This window comes from Pleurodeles waltl, chromosome 11, assembly GCF_031143425.1.
Source record: "Pleurodeles waltl isolate 20211129_DDA chromosome 11, aPleWal1.hap1.20221129, whole genome shotgun sequence".
NCBI lineage: Eukaryota > Metazoa > Chordata > Amphibia > Caudata > Salamandridae > Pleurodeles > Pleurodeles waltl.
Window position 1 is genome coordinate 932,330,363 of NC_090450.1, and position 18,677 is coordinate 932,349,039.

Genomic DNA, 18,677 nt, shown 5'->3' on the forward strand with positions numbered 1-18,677 from the left:
TAATATGGCCTTCAACCTCCAAATTCATTTTCTCTTACCGATTACTTCTAAAAACTAAACTGAATGAGAACATTGAAGCAGCCTTCTGAGTTTTCTACTTTTTTTTGTTATGAATAAAAATGTTTCAAGTTGTGTTTCAGCTATGCCTCCACAGACAAAGTACAATCTATAATTTAACAATACTCTAAGCCTGGAATGGAAGGTGGCTAATGGTAATCATCTCTGGGTGAGATTAATTCAAGCATTCTATCCATCACTTTCTGAACTACACTAAAACCTTTATTTGTGCAGCTCACATCACAACCACCATCAAGTGCCCATGCATTAGAGCCTCCTTAAAGTCGACATATTTCGCTGCCGGTATCGTAAAAGGTACTAGCTAAACTAATCAAAGGATTGTGGTGTATGGACATGCCAAAACGTCCTTGAATTGTCTTCACCCACTGCTCATTAAGAAGAGAAAAAGATATTAACATTAACCATATTTGTGACCATCCATCAAGCTGACCCTTGTAATTGGCTGGCAGATTATTTAAGTCAATAACCCAAGTAGACATTTATGTTTGAAAAAACAAAAAAAAACTAATCATCCTAATGTGGATGAAAGCAGAGTTTGAGTCAGTATGTTCATCTATGACGAATCTTGCCTTTGAAAAGCCCTCCTCATTCAGAACTACAGCTCTCTGAAGACTTATGGTGGGGGCCACTGGAATTATGGGGAACGGAAGAACCAAAATATGCAGCTGAGTTAACTAAATTATGGACCAAGAAAAAGTAAATTATGTGGCATAATGCAGCACTTGTTTGTGACAGTATTACTTCCTTATTTTGTCAATTTTACACAGGTTAACACCGTTGAAGAAAAGGTTTCATCTTATTAGCACCAGTTTAATGACTAACTATAACAGTAAGTAGCAGAAAAGGGGACCAGTGAACCTTTGCAAAGGGCCTTCCAACTTTTCCACTGCATGGCAACATACGCTGCCATGCAGTGGAAAAGTTGGAAGGCCATTTTTAGAAACTGTTTTATCAGCTTGAGCTAGAAGCACATTTTTAGTTTAAAAACAATCTGCTGGTTAGCAGCGGATAACGGATTATAGGGCTAATTAATAATCATGCAGAAAATGTTGCAGCTGCAAAATCGCATATTTCCAATGGGCCTGATTATGGTTTATCTATCTAAACCAGTATTCACAGCATACCCTCATCCTAATGCACCAAACACTCCAATAATCACAGATAACTTTACTGCCACACCCATGGAGTATCACATACAATTAAAACATAACTGTTCAAGAAGAGAACAGCTCTATCTATTGTCAAGGATAGGCCTTCCATATATACGACACTCATTCTGACCTTAAAGTTTTAGCAGAGATACATTTGAAATAGAAAATCACATACTTACATACAAAGCAACTCATGTTTAATTAATAGCCCTTATTTTTAGATAAAGTGAAGCGCAAAGAAAAATAGTTATTCATATAGCATATTGCACTCTTCTGCGGTAACTTACTTTACATCACTAATTTGTTAGGAATCCTTATTCTTGGTTAGAGAACCAGAACACCTGTGAAACTACATTTAAGGAGGTCCAATAATTGTGTGCCTGTATAAGTATATGGCCGCCATGAGGAGCTATCATCTTCCATCATACGGGTGCAGGTGCATACAATAGGGCTGCGTCTCCTAAGAACCAGAAGTTTCAGAGTATGTATCAACCAATATGTTTATACCATTGTGCCCTGGATCATCCTACTTTCTTGGAGTGTTTGCCACCTCTAATATGTAGCGCTGAGAAGCAGAAAGGAATTATCTACAGCAACATTTCTGTAGTGTTGGGACTGTTCACAGATTTGAAAGCTTTGAAAAATTCCCTGGAGCGAGGCCAAGAATCCTAAGGTTATTCATTACCTTATTACTCTCTCCCCCAATTCGATTTGGCAAAGCGCAGCCAGGTCACAAACACTGTCCTCTATCGGAAAATTATAACCAAAAGTGTGCATTCTTTAACAGCCTCAGAAGCAAGGAAGGCTTGAGAATCTATAAGAGATCCAACGATGTAAAATGTTGAACCTTCTAGAACTAAGGGATCCCACTGAAAATGAAAGGATTCTAAAGAGCACATGTTAAATAGAAATACTGTTTATTTGTATAACAACTCTTATGGACTGAGCAGTAAGAGAACTGGAAGAACATGCCCTTCAAGAGGTGGTTACTTGGATTTACAGGCAGTGTCAAGTGTCACCAGGAAACTGATTAACCCTTGGAAAGAAAGTCACTGAAATAAAAGTGATCAACATAATTAAAGCAAACCTCATGTTGCAGTGGCAAACAGTGGTGCATATGTGGAAGGCATAGGAGACTGAAGCTTGGCAGTTTTGGGATTCAACAATGGTCTTCTCGCTTTTTAGTGTGTAGGAGAAGCAGAAAGAAATACTTCATGAAGAATTGGGACCCTGCTTAAGGGACCTGATCAGAAAATTGTTAACCGTAGTCATACAGTGAACAACCCTTCATAGGTGCAGATTGACGTAACGAGCCACGCAGAAAGTGACTGTTTTTTCTTCTCCTTAGTGGGTATGCCAACCTCTAAGCACCAGTACTGTTAGTCTGATCTGGTCAAAGAGGTGTGATGTTACCAGGTCTCCGTTATCTGTCTCCTGAGACAGAACTATCCTTTTTACAATTGCTCCAGTCTGTTTTCACGAAAGCCTACAGACATAGGGGAGCATAGTTCACACAAGAGGCAGCAGTTGGAAACTAGGTCGTGCAGACCATATGGTGTTAGAATCCTACCATAAATTCATCACAGAAAGACAAACATGAATGGACACAAATATTCTAAAATCAAATGAACAGTTTCCAAACCTCAATACTTCAAATATTTACTGCCACACAGAGTTCTGGTTTGTTTAGCCTAATCTAGAATTTCTGATGATTCAACATGCAGGAGTTTCTAAAGTAAGAATAAGAAAAACTAAAACTACTTAACTTCGTTAACGCACTTTCTGGTGGGTACTTTAACTGCAGATTCATCAGATATTCCCGGGCACTAGGCTGGATCTGGAAACCTTCCCAGCAATGCTCCTGTGCATCGCTAGATGGCGCCATGCTGCTCCGCACTTGCTCCGTACTGCCCCAAACGTGACGGCCGTACCCAGCTTTGAAAGAAGTGATCTAACTGCTGAAACGGTTGGGGTGATTGTTGCGGTCTGTAAGCTAGACCCCTGGAATAGCCCCTGAATTTCCTAAACTGGTGCGGGAACAGCTTGGCAGGGGTCAGCAGACCCAGGGAGCATACTGTGGCTCTACTGTCTTTAGAACACTTCGGGCTGAACCAGTTTTTTCGCTAAATACATGTGAGCCATCAAAAGATATCTTTGAGCAAGACTTGATCACCCTCCCGACCCCCCTCTGGAACATATCAATGAGTGTGGGCAAGGCACAACGTTGGTACCAACCACTCTCCCTAAGCAGTCAGTAGTATCTAGGCCAGTACAAGTCACATATTTGCTGCATCCTAACCATTATGAATTGTTTAGGCCAGAGAGACCAAAAGGTCTTCTAGGACTGCCGGAAAGATGTTGCTGGCTATCTCCCAGATGGCATGTGTGTAGCCCCCCAGCAAAAGGGCAGATGTAATGTATCTCATAGCCAGACTGGTTGAAGAGAACATCTGTTTCTCAAATACCTCAATGTTTTGAGCTCCCTACATGGAGGAGCCGTGGAGAAAGAAATGGGGTTAATCAGGCTCTCTAGGGTACGATGTTTGGTGATAAATGTTGCCAAGTGCTGGTCCGTGACGTCTGGTCATCCGCCTATCCACTGGCTGGCAGGAAGAGGGCAGAGGGCTTTGACCAGTGCCCATCGGAGTATCACTGAGGGCCTCAATGAAGGGGAGGAATAGCTCAGATATTGCAGACCCAGGTTGGAGGAAATTAGTCTTTGTATTGACTGAGGGCAGCTGCAAATCCTAGACATCACTTACTCGTCTGACCACAACAGTACATTTCAGTCAGTGGTACAATTGGTGAATGCAACCCTATATCAGGTGAGGTATCCAGCCCACTGACATCTTGTAAATCCTTGTTAAAAACTGTCATCATCATAATGAGAGTGAAGACACCTTTCCCTACCTCACCACCACCATCTCACTCTGGTGGTGTACCAGAGTTGGGCTGTATTACGACTGGTCATGTTTCAGTTACTATCTAGCAAGATCGGGCTCAAGTCGGTTTGCGGTCAGATCGCAGGTTTAGAATCACATCCTCTTCCAGGACTGGTGACACTGGTACCGGGGTTGACGAGTAGCTACCAGGTGCAGGTCCAGGAGCCTCTACCTGAGTTGGTACTGGACCCGGAACTGATTCCAAGGTTCCAGCAGGTGCTAGATAGGTCTAGGGGCCCGAAGGAACACCAGAGGGAGCCAGAAAAGCGCTGAAGATCTGCAGCATGGTCTTTTTGAAGGCCTTTATTTGCCTCCTATTGGCGACAGCTCTGGAAAATCAGGGTGCACCTGAGACCACCAAGGCGATAGGCTCCGCACTCAGGAAACCAATCAACACTCTTATACCTTTGTTACTTCTACATGGAGTGACAAGATGGGGTTGAGTTCTGCTTTTCTTTTCTTAGGTATGCGTTTAGAGTTTGATTTGGACTTACTAGAGGACTTTGGCCATGTGAGACACCTTTGGTGAGAGCTGCTGGAGCAGGACTGAGAATGTGACCGGGTCCTGGACTTATCAGAGGATCTACGCTTCTTGTAAGGCAACATACAACTTCACTCTCCCATCCCGAATTGCCTTCTGGTGAAAGAGGGTATAGTTGTGGCACAAATTTGAGACAACTCATGTAGGTTTGTGACCAACATCTGTTTTCTGTAATCATGTCATGAATCCTGTCGTTTTAGAAGGGGACATCACTCCCTAACACACTAGTTTTCAAAATTTGAGAAATCGCCATAGGCTGACAATTGTGTGAGAGAGCTCCAGATCCAAGTCGGCTCCATTCTATCGCTTCCAGGTTGCTAAATAGCCAGTGCAGAGCTGCACTGCACCACTTAGCGGCAATAAGAAGAATTGCTGAGAAAGTTTCTGGATCCAGTGTGGCATCTGGGGAACATTCTAAGATGAGAAATCGAGGTTTAGAAGTATTCATCCGAACATTATTTACACGCTACTATAGCACTACTGTTTGGCTTACAAGAGCTCCCTTGTAATGTTACTTTACCTGTTGAGGATGGCCTGTCCTCCCAAACACGACTGGTCAGTGGAGTCTTTCTGTTACAGTCCCCCTCTGAATGTACAGATGACACTGAAGGCGGTCGCTCCCCAGAGGACAGGCCAGGTGCTGGTGACTTGCTCTTTCTGTTATTAGACCGGGCTGCAATCTTTGGCTTCCCTCCTCCTGAAAGTTAAAATATTGAGTCTTTCATACAACCAGCTAAAGAAAGCACTGATAAGACAACACTCAGCATGTTAAATCACAGTGAATTATAAAACTGTGCACTGCAAAGTAAGACCAAATATACTCAGCAATGTTGATTGTCCTAAGCACTCAGCTCACAGATGCAGAACTTCTGAATTACTTCCTGCTATTTGTTGGCGGTTGTAACTTCAGTATTGTGAAGCATCTTGGTGTTAGGAGAACTGAGTGTCTAGTAATAACTGGTTAACCCTTGCTGACCTGACATTCTGCCCCTTGAGAATTTATCTCTGGCCCTGAACCAATGGAACGTTCAAAAATGTGCAACAGGAGAGAAATCAGGCAGAAGACAGGATGTACTACTCCCTAGATTCCAGTGCAAATTAAAATGATTATTTTTTCATGTACACAGTGTTACTATATTTTTCCATGTTCTGGAATACTTCTGATGCTGCACGGTAGAGCATGTTATATAGGGCTGAGAAAATGCATTGATCAGGGAAGAAAACTGTCAATGAAGCAGGGAAAGGCCAAGCACTCCAGACCCCTCATCACTGTAATAATGCATAAAAATACAGTCAATATACACATTTCAAGTATTTAAAATCAGGCCATGATTATCTTCTGCTGTTTGTGTTGGAATAGACATCTATCATATACATGATGTTAGAGGCCAAGAGAAAGGTTGCAGCCAAATTCATGCTTGGCTTCAAGACATAGGGCTTGCCTGAAAATTATGTGGATGTTAACCTGATATCAGGGTCAGACCCACTCGAGTTGCAGCTCTTTTCCAAATAACGCAGGCAGAGTCTAGCACATGCTCAAGTCCAAGGTCATAAATGACACCAGCACCAAAAAATTATATTCTAACAGTCAGATAACAGTTCTGATTGATGTCCTCAACATATGTGATGGGTTGTATTGTGAGGCCAATTTAAAAACTATGGGCCTCATTACGAGTGTGGCGGTCTTCAGACTACTGCTGTTGTGGCGGTCCGAGTGCCACATTAAAACCCTGGCGGTCAGACCACCAGCACTGCCATGATCCATGATCCTGGCGGTGGCAGTGATCGTCATCCGCCAGGACAGGACAGCAGTGCTGCCCTGCAGATTACAACCTTGTTCTCTGCCAGCCGCCATGAAAAGGCGGGTGGAGAACAGGTGGAGGGGGCACAGGAGTGGGGGCCCTGCACTGCCTATGCTATTGGCAATGGCAGTGCAGGGGTCCCCTGCCCAGCACCTCTTTGCATCTCACTTTGCAGACAGTGAACAATGCAGGGGGGCTGATGCACAGTGCGGGCTACAGCATTGCCACTGGCTCCATTACGAGCCAGAGGCAATGCTGTAGCCTGTTTCCCGCTAGGTCGGCGGGCGGAAACTGAGATTTCCACCAGTCGACTTAGCGGTACTCCGGCACAGTGGTCGCCACGAAGGCGGTGGCCACCCTGTTGGGAGTTTGGTGGACGGGCCTTCCCGTCTGACAAACTCTTCATTAGGCCCTATGTGTGGGACACTGCCTGGCACAAAATTCAAGCACAGGGGAACCGAATCACTGGGGAAATAACATCTTGCCAGTGAATCTCACACCAAAACTGGCAAATGTTGAGTTGAATAACTCAAGTAACTCTTGCCAATCATGGAATGGAGAAATGACCTTCTCTGGCAAACCAAGAACCAAAGACTGGTTTCTGGCCATCAGTCCACAGGCTGGTACTATGAGGCCCTACTGTTTCCACAAGTTAGGCATCATGATGGATTTTAGTCTGGTGGACCAGGGCTCCTCCGAGTTATATCCTTTGGCACTCTGAGGTGCCCAAACATATAACCAACTAATGGGCCGGCTTTTTAAGGACCTGCTCAGTGGATAAAAATCCTATATTTTACTGGACTTATCCATCGCCCTAAAAAAGAAATGTAATGTTAAGAAGACAAGCAATAGCAAAATGCAACCTATTATAGCCAAAATTATCGGAAATCCACTGAAAATACTGGCAAATATTGAGTGTATGGCTGAAGGTATTATGCCAAATATAAAGGAAAAGGTGTGAACGAAACCAAAACCAACAGCCTTGAAGAAGTGTGCGATTCCAGTAGTACTGGATGCATTAAATATCAGTCCCACGAGTTCACCAAGTGTCTCGGAAACTTAAAAGGGACTGTATCTCTGCAGATGACCTCGCAACCTGAAGCGCATAGGTCTCACGTGCAGATGTAAGTGCCACATGTTTTTGAAACAATAAAGCCTGGAGTCTGCTGAACTTGTCAAAATTCACTTTTGAAGTAGCGATATGGGGCCAAATCTCAGCTACTTCCCTCTGCCGTGTAGGAGGAAAAAGTACATTCCCGAGCATGTAACAATTTTGGAGACCGAAACGACAAACTAGCCTGGCTTGCATCCCACAACAGCTCTCACTGTTAAGGAGGACATAGCTGCCATTTGAGAGCACCTGGAACGCGGGTCTAATGAAGGGGACTGTGACTCCCTTCAGATAACAAGCCAAGTTTGCTGCCAAAGCGTTACACGCCCCAGGTAAGGACAGCTGTTTACAAACCATTGAATGGCTGACAGAAGTCTTGCATTCATTACCGCTAAGAAAGACCTCTTTCATGCCACTGAGACATTTGTATGAGAAGGGTAGCTACCACACCTCATGGATTAACTATCTCCTAGCCTTTCATATCTGGAATGTGTTTTAAGCAGGATGTGAATTGAAGTGTTGAAATAGGCAGATTGATGACCCCGTCTATTAACCACTCAGCAGATGGTATTTCAGCAGCAGTGAAAGGCAACTTTTCTCAATATTTAACATGACATAGGTTGCTTCTTTTTTATCCATTAGTTTTTGTTGCGTTAAATTAAATGTAGAAAATATGTCCCACGCGCTAACGTGTTGCCAGGGAACACGACCTGCTTTCAGTGTTTGTAGTCTCCAACCTAACTGCATAATGGATCTTAGTTGAAACTGTCCAGGGTGTAAAGAGGACATGTCACTCTGTACTATGTCTATTGCAGCGGAAACAATGTTGTTTAAGGTGTATATTCGGTCAGACAGGTTATTAATTCCATTATGTACAACAGCTAATGCCTTTCATAAATTTTCCTGGTCTATTTGCCTTTACTGGGCTGCACCTTCTCGTTGTGAAAGCTTCCAAATTTCATTATAGACCGCATATAAGAAGCGCTTTCTGCGTTTTTTTCTGGGGCCTAACAGGAAATTCTTTAAGTCAGTGTCATTAGACAGGAGACTGAGGTGTTCTTTAACAGTATCTAGTAAAGAACTCTTCAACCATTGCTGGCATATTTTCCCTGCACTGTATGTCGTCACTATACCAGCGTGTTCAGAAGACACATAGCGAGGGTCAGGCCTACTTGTTCTAAAACCCCAGTGGAGCTTACAAAATGTTTATGACACCCATTGGTATCTGTTGGCCACAATAACCACCCACCACGACGTGAAAGTGAAGCATTAAATGTGCCATTTTGGACCCATTCATCGAGCTGATCTTTTGTTGCATTGATAAACGTTTGCCATTTGTAAAATTTAGCTGGGGCAAGAATACTGGGTGCATTCAGATCCTTAATTTTTGCTAAGCCTAAACAACTTGTCTGTTGTACAGTTTCATTCAAAAATATCATTTGAACAGGTATCAGGCATGCTCTAAATAAAGATTCCTTTCCCTTTATTTGCCAATTTTTTTGTTCCTCACACACTTTTTAAATCAATCGTTTTTAACCAATATTCATAGCCTTCTATAACCAACCAGGAAACAAAGGAATCAGAATAGATGAATTCTGTATCAGTCAGTAACATATGTACATTTTTCATCAATGGCAATTTGAAATAATATGACTGCATTTTTAACATTGTGTCCAGAAAAATATGAACATTTTTCAGAATATGTTTTAGAACTCCCTTGTGGTGGAGTTGGACAATGTTCCCATTGTGTGTAATTAAAAATAGTCTTGGGGTACTTGCTCTATGAATGAAATGGTGTCTATAATACTTATAACAGAACATGTCTCCATAATTCTTTTTTGATTGATAAACATCCTCGCTTTCAAATACAGTAAAATACTGCAACTAAGTCATCATAGAATCAACTGTTTTCACATATCAGTCATCAGAAACAACTCTGGGTATTATTACATCATTCATAGAAAGTTTAAACGCATATGGTCTTTGAATGACCTCTGTCGGGCAGCATATATCAAAATGTGGCTTTATCCCAAATAATCCCATCAGGAATTGGTATAGCGGAAATGTTCACGTAAGACAAGTCTCTGTGGACTTTGTGAGAAGAGAAATGGGGTTTTAGGACCTCATCCGCCAGTTCAACTGTTGATCGTTCAGGAAGGTAATGACCATTTATTAGTAGAAAGAAAGTAATAACAAAGCCAATCCAAAGGAGGAAAGTTAATACAGTCAAGGAAAACCAGATAGTTCCATGGGAAAATAAAGTAATTTGTTTTGAGCCAAATGATCAGCTTACGTGCTTTTGACAATTCAGATGCAGAAGACGCAGAGGAGTCCGAAAAGGTATCATTGATGGCAGCAAAGCATCCAGAAGCAGTTTGTGCAAAAACTGGAGCCGTATTTTGAAGAGGAGAACTAACAGTTGTCTCCCGCGATGGTTCTTAATAAAGAATGCCATCCGTTTGTGTAGAATTTGAGGATGATCAGTCAACATTTTCTATGTTGCTTATTGTAAAAGATGCTAGTGGAACTAATGAAAGATCATTTTCCACCCTCCCCAAGCTCGGAGAGGTGACAGTGTTGCTGTTTAAAACTTGTAGAGGGACATCTTGACCAGTAGAGAGAGGGATTCGGGTACCAATGGTTGTTCCTCTTGGTCTGCTGTGCAAGATTGCCACATGGTGTAACCTAACATTGTCAATGGAGACAAAGCGGTTTTTCTTTAGAACCAGGCAGCGGTGGTAGAAAGACAGTTCTGGTACCGTGCATCCCCAGGACTGGAACTGGTGCACAATAAGAAGGACCAAACGCCTTTTTCTCAGCAACTTTTTCACGTACTAGATCTCTAACCTTTGGAATCCAGATGGTAGATGTTACTGGTGCATCCTTAATTCCTAAGGAGGCAGCACTGGCAGAAGCGCTGTCATCACTGAACTGTTGTAATTCCTGGAAGACAGTGACAAGTTCATTTATGAGAAAGGGTGTTTCTGCTGCCTCCATGCCTGGACCATCAAGATCTGGAACATACATTTGTTCCTAACAGGCACTCGTATGACGTACGACCCCCCAGGAACCTTCTAGGCAGATTATTAAGTGCTCTCTGGACTCCATACAGGTGATTAAGCCAACTACGACCCGTACCTAGTACTCGGGCTGTTAAGGATTGCTTTAAATCTCGGTTTCGTTGCTCCACAACACTATTTCCCTCAGGATGAAATGGAGACGAGTAATGGAGTTGGACCCCTAATGAAGCCATGGCGTCCCTGAATGCCCTTGAGGTGAAAGCAGGGGCGAGTGGAAAGCCGCAACTGCACGTGTGTGGATAAAGACTCTCAAATCTTATGACAGTCCAAGCGTCAGCCGAGCATTGTGGCCACACCCACAGAAATCTGGAGCAGGAGTCAACAACGACTAAGATGTATTTGTATGTTCTGTCAGGTGTCAAAGGACCGCAATGGTCCAGGTACACACATTGAAATGGTTTGTTATAGATTAGGAGGGGTGTCTGTGGTGGGTGTTCAACGATGGACCCCTTAATTTGTTGGCAGATATCACAACAAAAGACATACTGCTTGGTCTGTTTGTATAGACCTGGCCACCAATAATGAGCTTGCAACAATGAAATTGTAGCTGTCACACCTGCATGGGCAGAAGCAACTCCCTCATACTCTGCTTTGATCAACTCTGGTCTTGGGTCTTTATTGGGAATCACTCTAACTCCCACGGATTGTATTTTTACTCCTGCATGAAGCATGCCTACCATCCGGTAGGAATATTTAGTGGGATATCCTTTAGTAAAGGTGTGCCGTAAGCAGGAGATTTTAAGGCAGCCAGTATTTCAACGTCTGGTTTCATCCTAGAACAAGTTACTGCAGCAACAGAAGCTGTAGCTACTGTTGATTTAGCTGCTTCATCAGCCAGTGTATTCCAGGCAACGTGTATTCCGACACACTGGTGTCCAAGTGTATGTACAACATGGACATTTGGTAGCGTTTCCTTCAGATCTGCTACTTTCCCCCACAGAAGCCTGTGTTTGACGGTGTTACCTTTGGAATCTCTGAACCCATTCTGGCACCAGTAATGCAGATATTCATTGAAGGGCTGGACACAATAGTACGAATCACAGACAATCAGCGTTAGCTGGTCAGGATCAGTATGTTCCAGTGCCATCACCAGAACCTTTATCTCTTCTAGTTATGCAGTGCAATCCCCTAGGGTTTGGGTAAAGGTATGTTGTGGATAGAATTTACTACCCTCCATATAGCCGCTTACGACTGTGCAAGTAGTGAAGTATTGATGCTCTGTGCCTATAGCAGGTTGTGCTGAGCCATCGGTGTACATGACTCTTTGATATTGATCAATAGGTAATGTATTTGCCGGAACTGGGTATTCGAGTTCATATTGCAAAAATTCATGAGTTTGTAACTTTGGGTCAACAATATAGTCAACATCAATGGCTGTCAGAGACGTTGCCCATTGGATCCAATGTGGATGTAATGCTTTAGCGTTTGGAACGCTGGCTTTGGTAACAGCCTCAAGGGCTGGGATTGGAGATACGTCAACAATGCGTTTCCCCTGGACTAGTGGTCTTTCTTTAATGACAGCCATCTCAACAGCAGTGAGAATTTTCTCAGTGGGAGCAAAACATTGTTCTGCTGTAGAGTACAAATGGGATTTGTATGCAATCAGGACTGCCTCACCCTCATTGAATGTTACATAGGTGAAACCAATGGCACCAGCAATTGCTCCGATGACCAGCTGTTTTATTGTCCTTTGTGTGTAGGTGATGTGCTGCAAGCATGTCTCGTTGCAATGCTCCGAGTGTGCGTGTGTGTTTGACTGTCCAGAATTTACAGGAAAAGTCAGGACGTATTAAGTCATATAAAGGTCTGATACATGATGCATTATCTGGAATGTAAATTCTGCCAAAATTTAGAAAACCCAATAGTGATTGGAGTTTTTTTTAATGGTATTTGGATATTGTAACAGTGCACATTTTTCTAAGAATTTTGGCGCTAGGCTCTTTCTTTCACTTGATAATTCGTATTCTAGAAACAGGACACTAAGGAAGGCTATTTTTGTTTTTTAAAGTTACATTTAAGGCCGAATTCGGCAAATCCTACAACAATGCTGGCTTTCCGTCTTAGATTTTGCAATAATTCATCATCCGTAAGGTAGATGTCATCTACATAGGACAATGCTTCAGGGTCAATGTTGTGCAATATTGAAGTTACACGAGCCGCAGACAGTCCTAGACTGTTCTTGAACCCCTGTGGTAAACAACAGAATATTTTCTGGGAGCCTAGTACACTGAAACTTGTTAGGTCTCTATTCTCAGGGGCTGTATTTTGGCAGAAAAAGCCATTGGAAATATCCAATGTTGTTTTGTATTGTTTGCACACTATGTTGTTCATTAATGCTATGCTATGAGAGTTTTGTATAGCATATGTGCTGACTATTAGTGTAGTCTAAGACTATTCTGTATGAATGGTCCAGTTTAGCTACAGGGAATAAAGGATTATTCATTGGTGAGACACAAGGTTCGATTACACCCTGGTACTCTAGTTGTGTGAGGTTTTCCCTCACAGGTGCTTTAACATCGTGTTTTGTTGGGTATTGGGGGATGATTCTTAATTGGAATTACATGATAAGGGGAATTTTGATCCCTTCCTACGTGTTTGTGGTATAACGCGGGTGCCTGCGCCAATGCCCAATCAATGGCGTAGGATTCTGCGAGCCCATTGGGAACAAGGGGCGGGAAAGAAGGTTTGATAACCGCTTCCCCATATGGGTAAGTACAGACAAATTCAGGTAGCCAATCCTTTTCGGCCAATAAGATATCATATATGTTAAGGACGTGGTCCCAAAAGATTTCGTCAATTGTGCGTTCAATGTCTCCTTCTACATGTACTGTTACTTTGTACACCCTGTCAGGCATGGAGACACGCATGTACGCAGTTTCCACCTAGAAGAAGTCATCAGTTGCTTTCACCTCCAGATGCTCTTGAAGATTTCGGCAAACTATTGTGACCTCTGCTGAGCTGTCTAGCAGAGCTAGTGCCCACGTCTTGTTCTTCAATAGAGGCCTCTTCCAGAGTGGCATGACGAATTGCAACTGCTGCCACTTTCTTCTTTTTAAATTGGTGTTTTTGTTGGGGAAGTTTCTCTTCTTTTTTAAAAGAAACTTCTGTTGAGCGTTGTGATTTCTGTCTTGGTTTCACATACTTAGTTCTCCGCTCTGACTGCCCACCTTTCACTGCGTTTTTCCGGTGAGTCCTGAAAGGTACGAGGTTGGCATGTATCAGTATATTGATATCTGTCAGGTGTTTTTATATTATCTCTATTTCCGAGATTATATCTATTCTTAGGGGTCTCTGAATGCAGAGATTCTCCCCTTTCTTTTTTAGGTGTTCGTTGTTTTTCATCCCCAAGTTTTTTTTAGAACACTCAAGTGCTTGCATGATAGAATCTTCATTACATTTATCCTGAAATTGTGGTTTTATGGGTCTGGCCCCCAGACTATCTTGATCAATACCAGAATAGGTCTAGGTCTCCACAACAATTTTTGGCAGCTCAAGTTATTGATTCTGTGGAGGAACGTCCCGGAGCTGCATACCCACAGCTAGTGCTACTGCTTCCCCTTCAAGGTTACTCAGTATAATGGAAGATACAGTCGCAAAATTGCCCATATGTTGCATCCCCAAGGGCAGGGCAGCCCCGTATTCATCTTGAATTTGTTTTAACACTTCCGGAAGATTGGCAAGTGTTGGTGTACCGTGTGCGGTAGTATAGAGCATGGCAAAAACCGTGCCCCAAGTATTGCAGTTATCTACCTTGGGAACCATCCCAAATGGCGAGCACACAGTTAATATTCTATGCTTATCCTGAGGTCCCGTATGCGGAAATACTGCTTCCAGTGCATTTATTTTTTGAGCTCACCAAAACGGAATCTCTTCCCGTTTGGCAGGTACCTTACCCATGATCAAATGTACAGTCGCAGGGTTAATTCCTGGTGTTGCTGCATGTGGATGCACCGGGACAGCACGTGCTGGGTTCGTATTTAATGTATACAGCGTTAGTTAGGTACTCCCTACTTAGCGGAGGAGGAAAAAATCCTCAATACCACGGACGTCTCTGTATATAGTACTGAGGTGCTCTTGCATGTAGCGAGACAGACATATAAGTGAAAATTAGTGCCTAACCAAATGTTGGCGGTGCCAGGTCGCACAGGTTCTCATTATCCTAATGAGACTACTGGATTCAGGCGGCAGAATCACCTGTACTGCGGGGGACTGAGTCTGATTCCGCACCGTGTGACACCTGTCTGCCTCATACGGGTTTGTTCCGGCTAACTAGCAGTGCCTCATCTCCACCCAAGAGCAGGGATGATTGGTGCAACCGGGCGCATGACATCCATGACTCCTCAGGGGAATCGTGGTCACTCAGATCTTATCCGTTTCTCTCAGGTACGTTAGTCTCACATATGCAAGGACAATCAGAGTATAATTCAATAGGGTTTTACTGAAGTAACTGCATCTTAGATAATAAAGCATGTATTGCAATAAATAGGACGATGAAGCACAATAAGATTACAATTGTGACAAGGAGAGTAAAACAAAAGAATAACGCTACCATACTGTCACTAAGGTTTGTACAGATCATTCCCACCTAAGCTATGTTAGAGCACAGCATGTTACGCTCTAATTCTGCCTTTCAGGTTCCCCCTGAGAAGACATCATTCCTCATACCTGAGCAAGAGGCCTGTAGTCTACATAAGCAGCTCTAGCGAAGCAATCAATCAGCATACAGTCGTGGTCATCTGGCTGGAATCTCCCTCTAACGTACATGGGTCAAAGTAGTGTTTTTATAATAAAACATCTGATGTTCCAAGAAAGGATCCCCACGTAAGAGTATGTATGCTTCTGTGAACATTGGAGATAAAACGTACAACTTTTGTTGGCAACCTATCTTACTGCAGCCTTGAGAAAAGCACAGACTGAAAGAAATGTCTTGCTTAAGAACGCAGGAGAAAATAAAACAAGACCGCAAATGTGGCTAATGTTAAAAAAAATAACGAAGCTAGATGAAATATATCTGGGTTAAAGTGCACAGTGGCAGGCCTAGCTAGTAAAGGAACGACTGGCAACACCTGCGACAAGAGAGTCAAGGTGTAACTTGCAGAGGTTATCTGGAGTCAGTTGGCACCAGGGGATGGCCTGTGGGCCAATACAGGGCCCCAAAGGATCTCTGGGGTCAAATGGCACAATAGAGGCATTAGGAGCCAGCTTTAGGAAAGCAGCATGGCCTCTTTGAAGGCAGTTGGAACTCAGGGTGCATAGGCCCCAGGTTCAGCATTGGATCAGAGTTGAAGGTTGAAGCTGGGGTTGGGTTTTTTGACACAAGGAATGACACCTCACCAAAGAATGGGAACATCAAGCAGCTGAATAGCTTCGCCTCGACATCTTGGGATTTTTCTAAGGTTTGTCCTCAAACATGCACAACACAATTTGAAAACTGTGATTTTAAGGGGCACCACCTCAACACACTGCCAGAAAGTTTGGAAGTAACTTCCATTAATGGACTAGAACCAGTAGGAGCAGAACTACAGATCAGCTTTGTAGGACACGGAAAAAGAATAACTGACAGAGGACAGGGGTGACTCGGTGTCATCATGCCTGAAGGCAGGACAGAGTTGTGAAGGAGGCTCATGGCGCCATCTGCCAGCACGCAGGAGGTACTGCAATACTTTCCATATTCCATCTTGGACCTGGGCCGATTCAAAAGGTGAAGAATCTGTAATCAGAAGTATCCTTCTAAAAATACTTATTCTGTGTCAAACAAGACTTCCATACACAGCGGGTAGTACATTGCCACAGTTTACATATTGAGAGCATGGCAAAACTTACAGCTTTTATGCAAAGACATTTTAGTGGTTCACCTCTACAGATTCAAAATGGATGTCTTAGAGTGACCAACAAACCAAGGAAATATCTGGGTAAAAAAAAAAACACAGGATGCTGAGAGATTCAAGTGGGAGTCCTCCCATAACGGTTTATAAAAAGAATCCAATTGAAGTGAGGAAATTAGGATGAGAAGAAATGCTTACTAAAGGAATGTCTAGACTCTGGAGGGGTGTTATATGATGTTGGATGCAGACTCCAGAGAAGTATCTGGATGAAAATAAATTCCAGTGGGTGGAATTAAACTTTGAGTAGCCAATCATCATGATTGTTGGAAACTAGTTCATATTTGTTGGTGGCAGCCTTTGCTTTAGAGGGCTAACCTTAAAACTACACACACACTTGCACAAAGATTTAATTGAGTAATCTTAGGCATTTGTGTACTGCCAGTCCTCACAGGATAGGCTGCATAAAAGAAAGAGGTATGGCAAGTGGGTTCAAGAGCAAACAACCAAAAGAATCGCTGACTGTGATTACAACAATAGGATGGGGTAGAGGACATATATATATATATAAGATACTTTGCCATTGGTCTGTAAGGGGCCTCACCAACCCCCAAACTCCCCCAAAATAAACATAAGGCATGAACATAATACACAACAAACCAATGCACATATTACCACTCTGAGAACCAATACCATCCGTGTCGTCTCTTGAAGGAAACAAGAAAACCAGAATGTCCCAGCAGAAAGGAAATGGTCTTAAAGAGTTTGGAGAAGCTTATAAAAATATAGATTAAAAATTATTTAACAGAAGGGTGTCCGCTGAGCTAAAGAAGTGCAAATCTCCAGGGTGCGGCTCTACCTCAATTTGTAAGGAATATAATGAGGAAAAAAGGTGGTGGGAAAAATGCGTAACATCCATTAATTTTTACTTCTTGCTCTTGCCTTAAATTCTACGAGCATGTATGATATGTCTCATTTCTTTTGCAGCAGGAATGCTCTTTTTTACAGAAATGTTTTCATTCATTGATAAAATGTTCTACAAAGCAAGACATGCATAACTTCACTTAAATTGTCATAAAGATTAAGTTGCTTACCTTCAGTAACACTCTTTCTGGTGGATAGTCTAACCGTAGATTCCTCACCATTAGAATATCTTTGAGGCGCCAGAGTAGATGTGGAAGTTTTTATATCAGTGCACCCCATGCACCGCTAGACTGCTAGGTCGACCCATGCAGCTCAGTACTGGATTAATTCTGCCTGGAAGTGACGGAGCAGAGCTGCCAATATGTGCCACCGCTGCGTGGCAAGGTAATTTTCTTGTGTGATTTTCTGCAACTTTTGACGTGGAGCACAATACCATTCTTGGTACCATTGTGACCTTTTCAGATGGTAAAAGGATATCACTAAGCAAACCAGGGAAGTGGGAGGGCAGGGAAGAATATGCGCATAGAGTATTCACCAGAAAGAGCATTACCAATGTTAAGTAATGAAAATGTCACTTACCTGATGAATACTTATAACCGCTTATTACTCACCTTTAAAGCAGATAAAGCAATAACCGTGCAGGTGGAGGGACTGTGGAGTAGACTCAAAAATGCCCTTCCTGTTGGACCTGATTTTCAAGGCACTAGTTCTTTGAGAAAGTGTGCACTGATGCACATGTCGCAGTCTTACAGAACTCAAGGACAAGCGATCTGCAAGCCAGGGTACTAGTGGCAGCCTTAACCCAGGAGGAATGAGCTTTCAGACCTTTGGGAGGGTGTTATTTGACCAATGTGTAGCAGTTCTTAAATCAAAGTACTACTACCCACATCTGACAGTCCTCTTCTGCACAGCCCTACCCTTCTTTGCCTCTGAGAACCCAGAAAGAGCTGATCATTCAACCAGTCGTCTTTGGTGCATTAGATGAAAGAATTAAGGCTCATTTGGGGTCCAGCCAGGGAAGTCTCTTCTCCTCTTTTGAGGGATGAGTCAGAGCAAAGATTGATGGGAGGGTAATCGATTTCCCAATGCGAAAAAGAGTCACTTTTTTTTTTGTGCAAAGAGGTTGTCCTAGTCCTCAATACCAGTTTGTCTGGGGAAAAAGGTGGTGTATGTTGGCTGCACCAAAAGTTCTTAAGTGCTTATGCAGGTGACCGGCAGAAGTGATT

At 42.9% G+C, this 18,677-nt stretch overlaps 1 protein-coding gene across 11 annotated transcripts in view; it reads right to left on the reverse strand.

Moving 5' to 3' along the window:
- Positions 1-18,677, reverse strand: part of NCOR2 (nuclear receptor corepressor 2) — a 1,084,598-nt gene that overhangs the window by 38,721 nt on the left and 1,027,200 nt on the right. For all 11 annotated transcript variants that reach the window (XM_069215021.1, XM_069215023.1, XM_069215022.1 and 8 more), the window contains one exon: positions 5,233-5,409. In XM_069215021.1, coding sequence (XP_069071122.1) covers positions 5,233-5,409 — 177 coding nt within the window. The remainder of the gene's footprint in view (positions 1-5,232; positions 5,410-18,677) is intronic.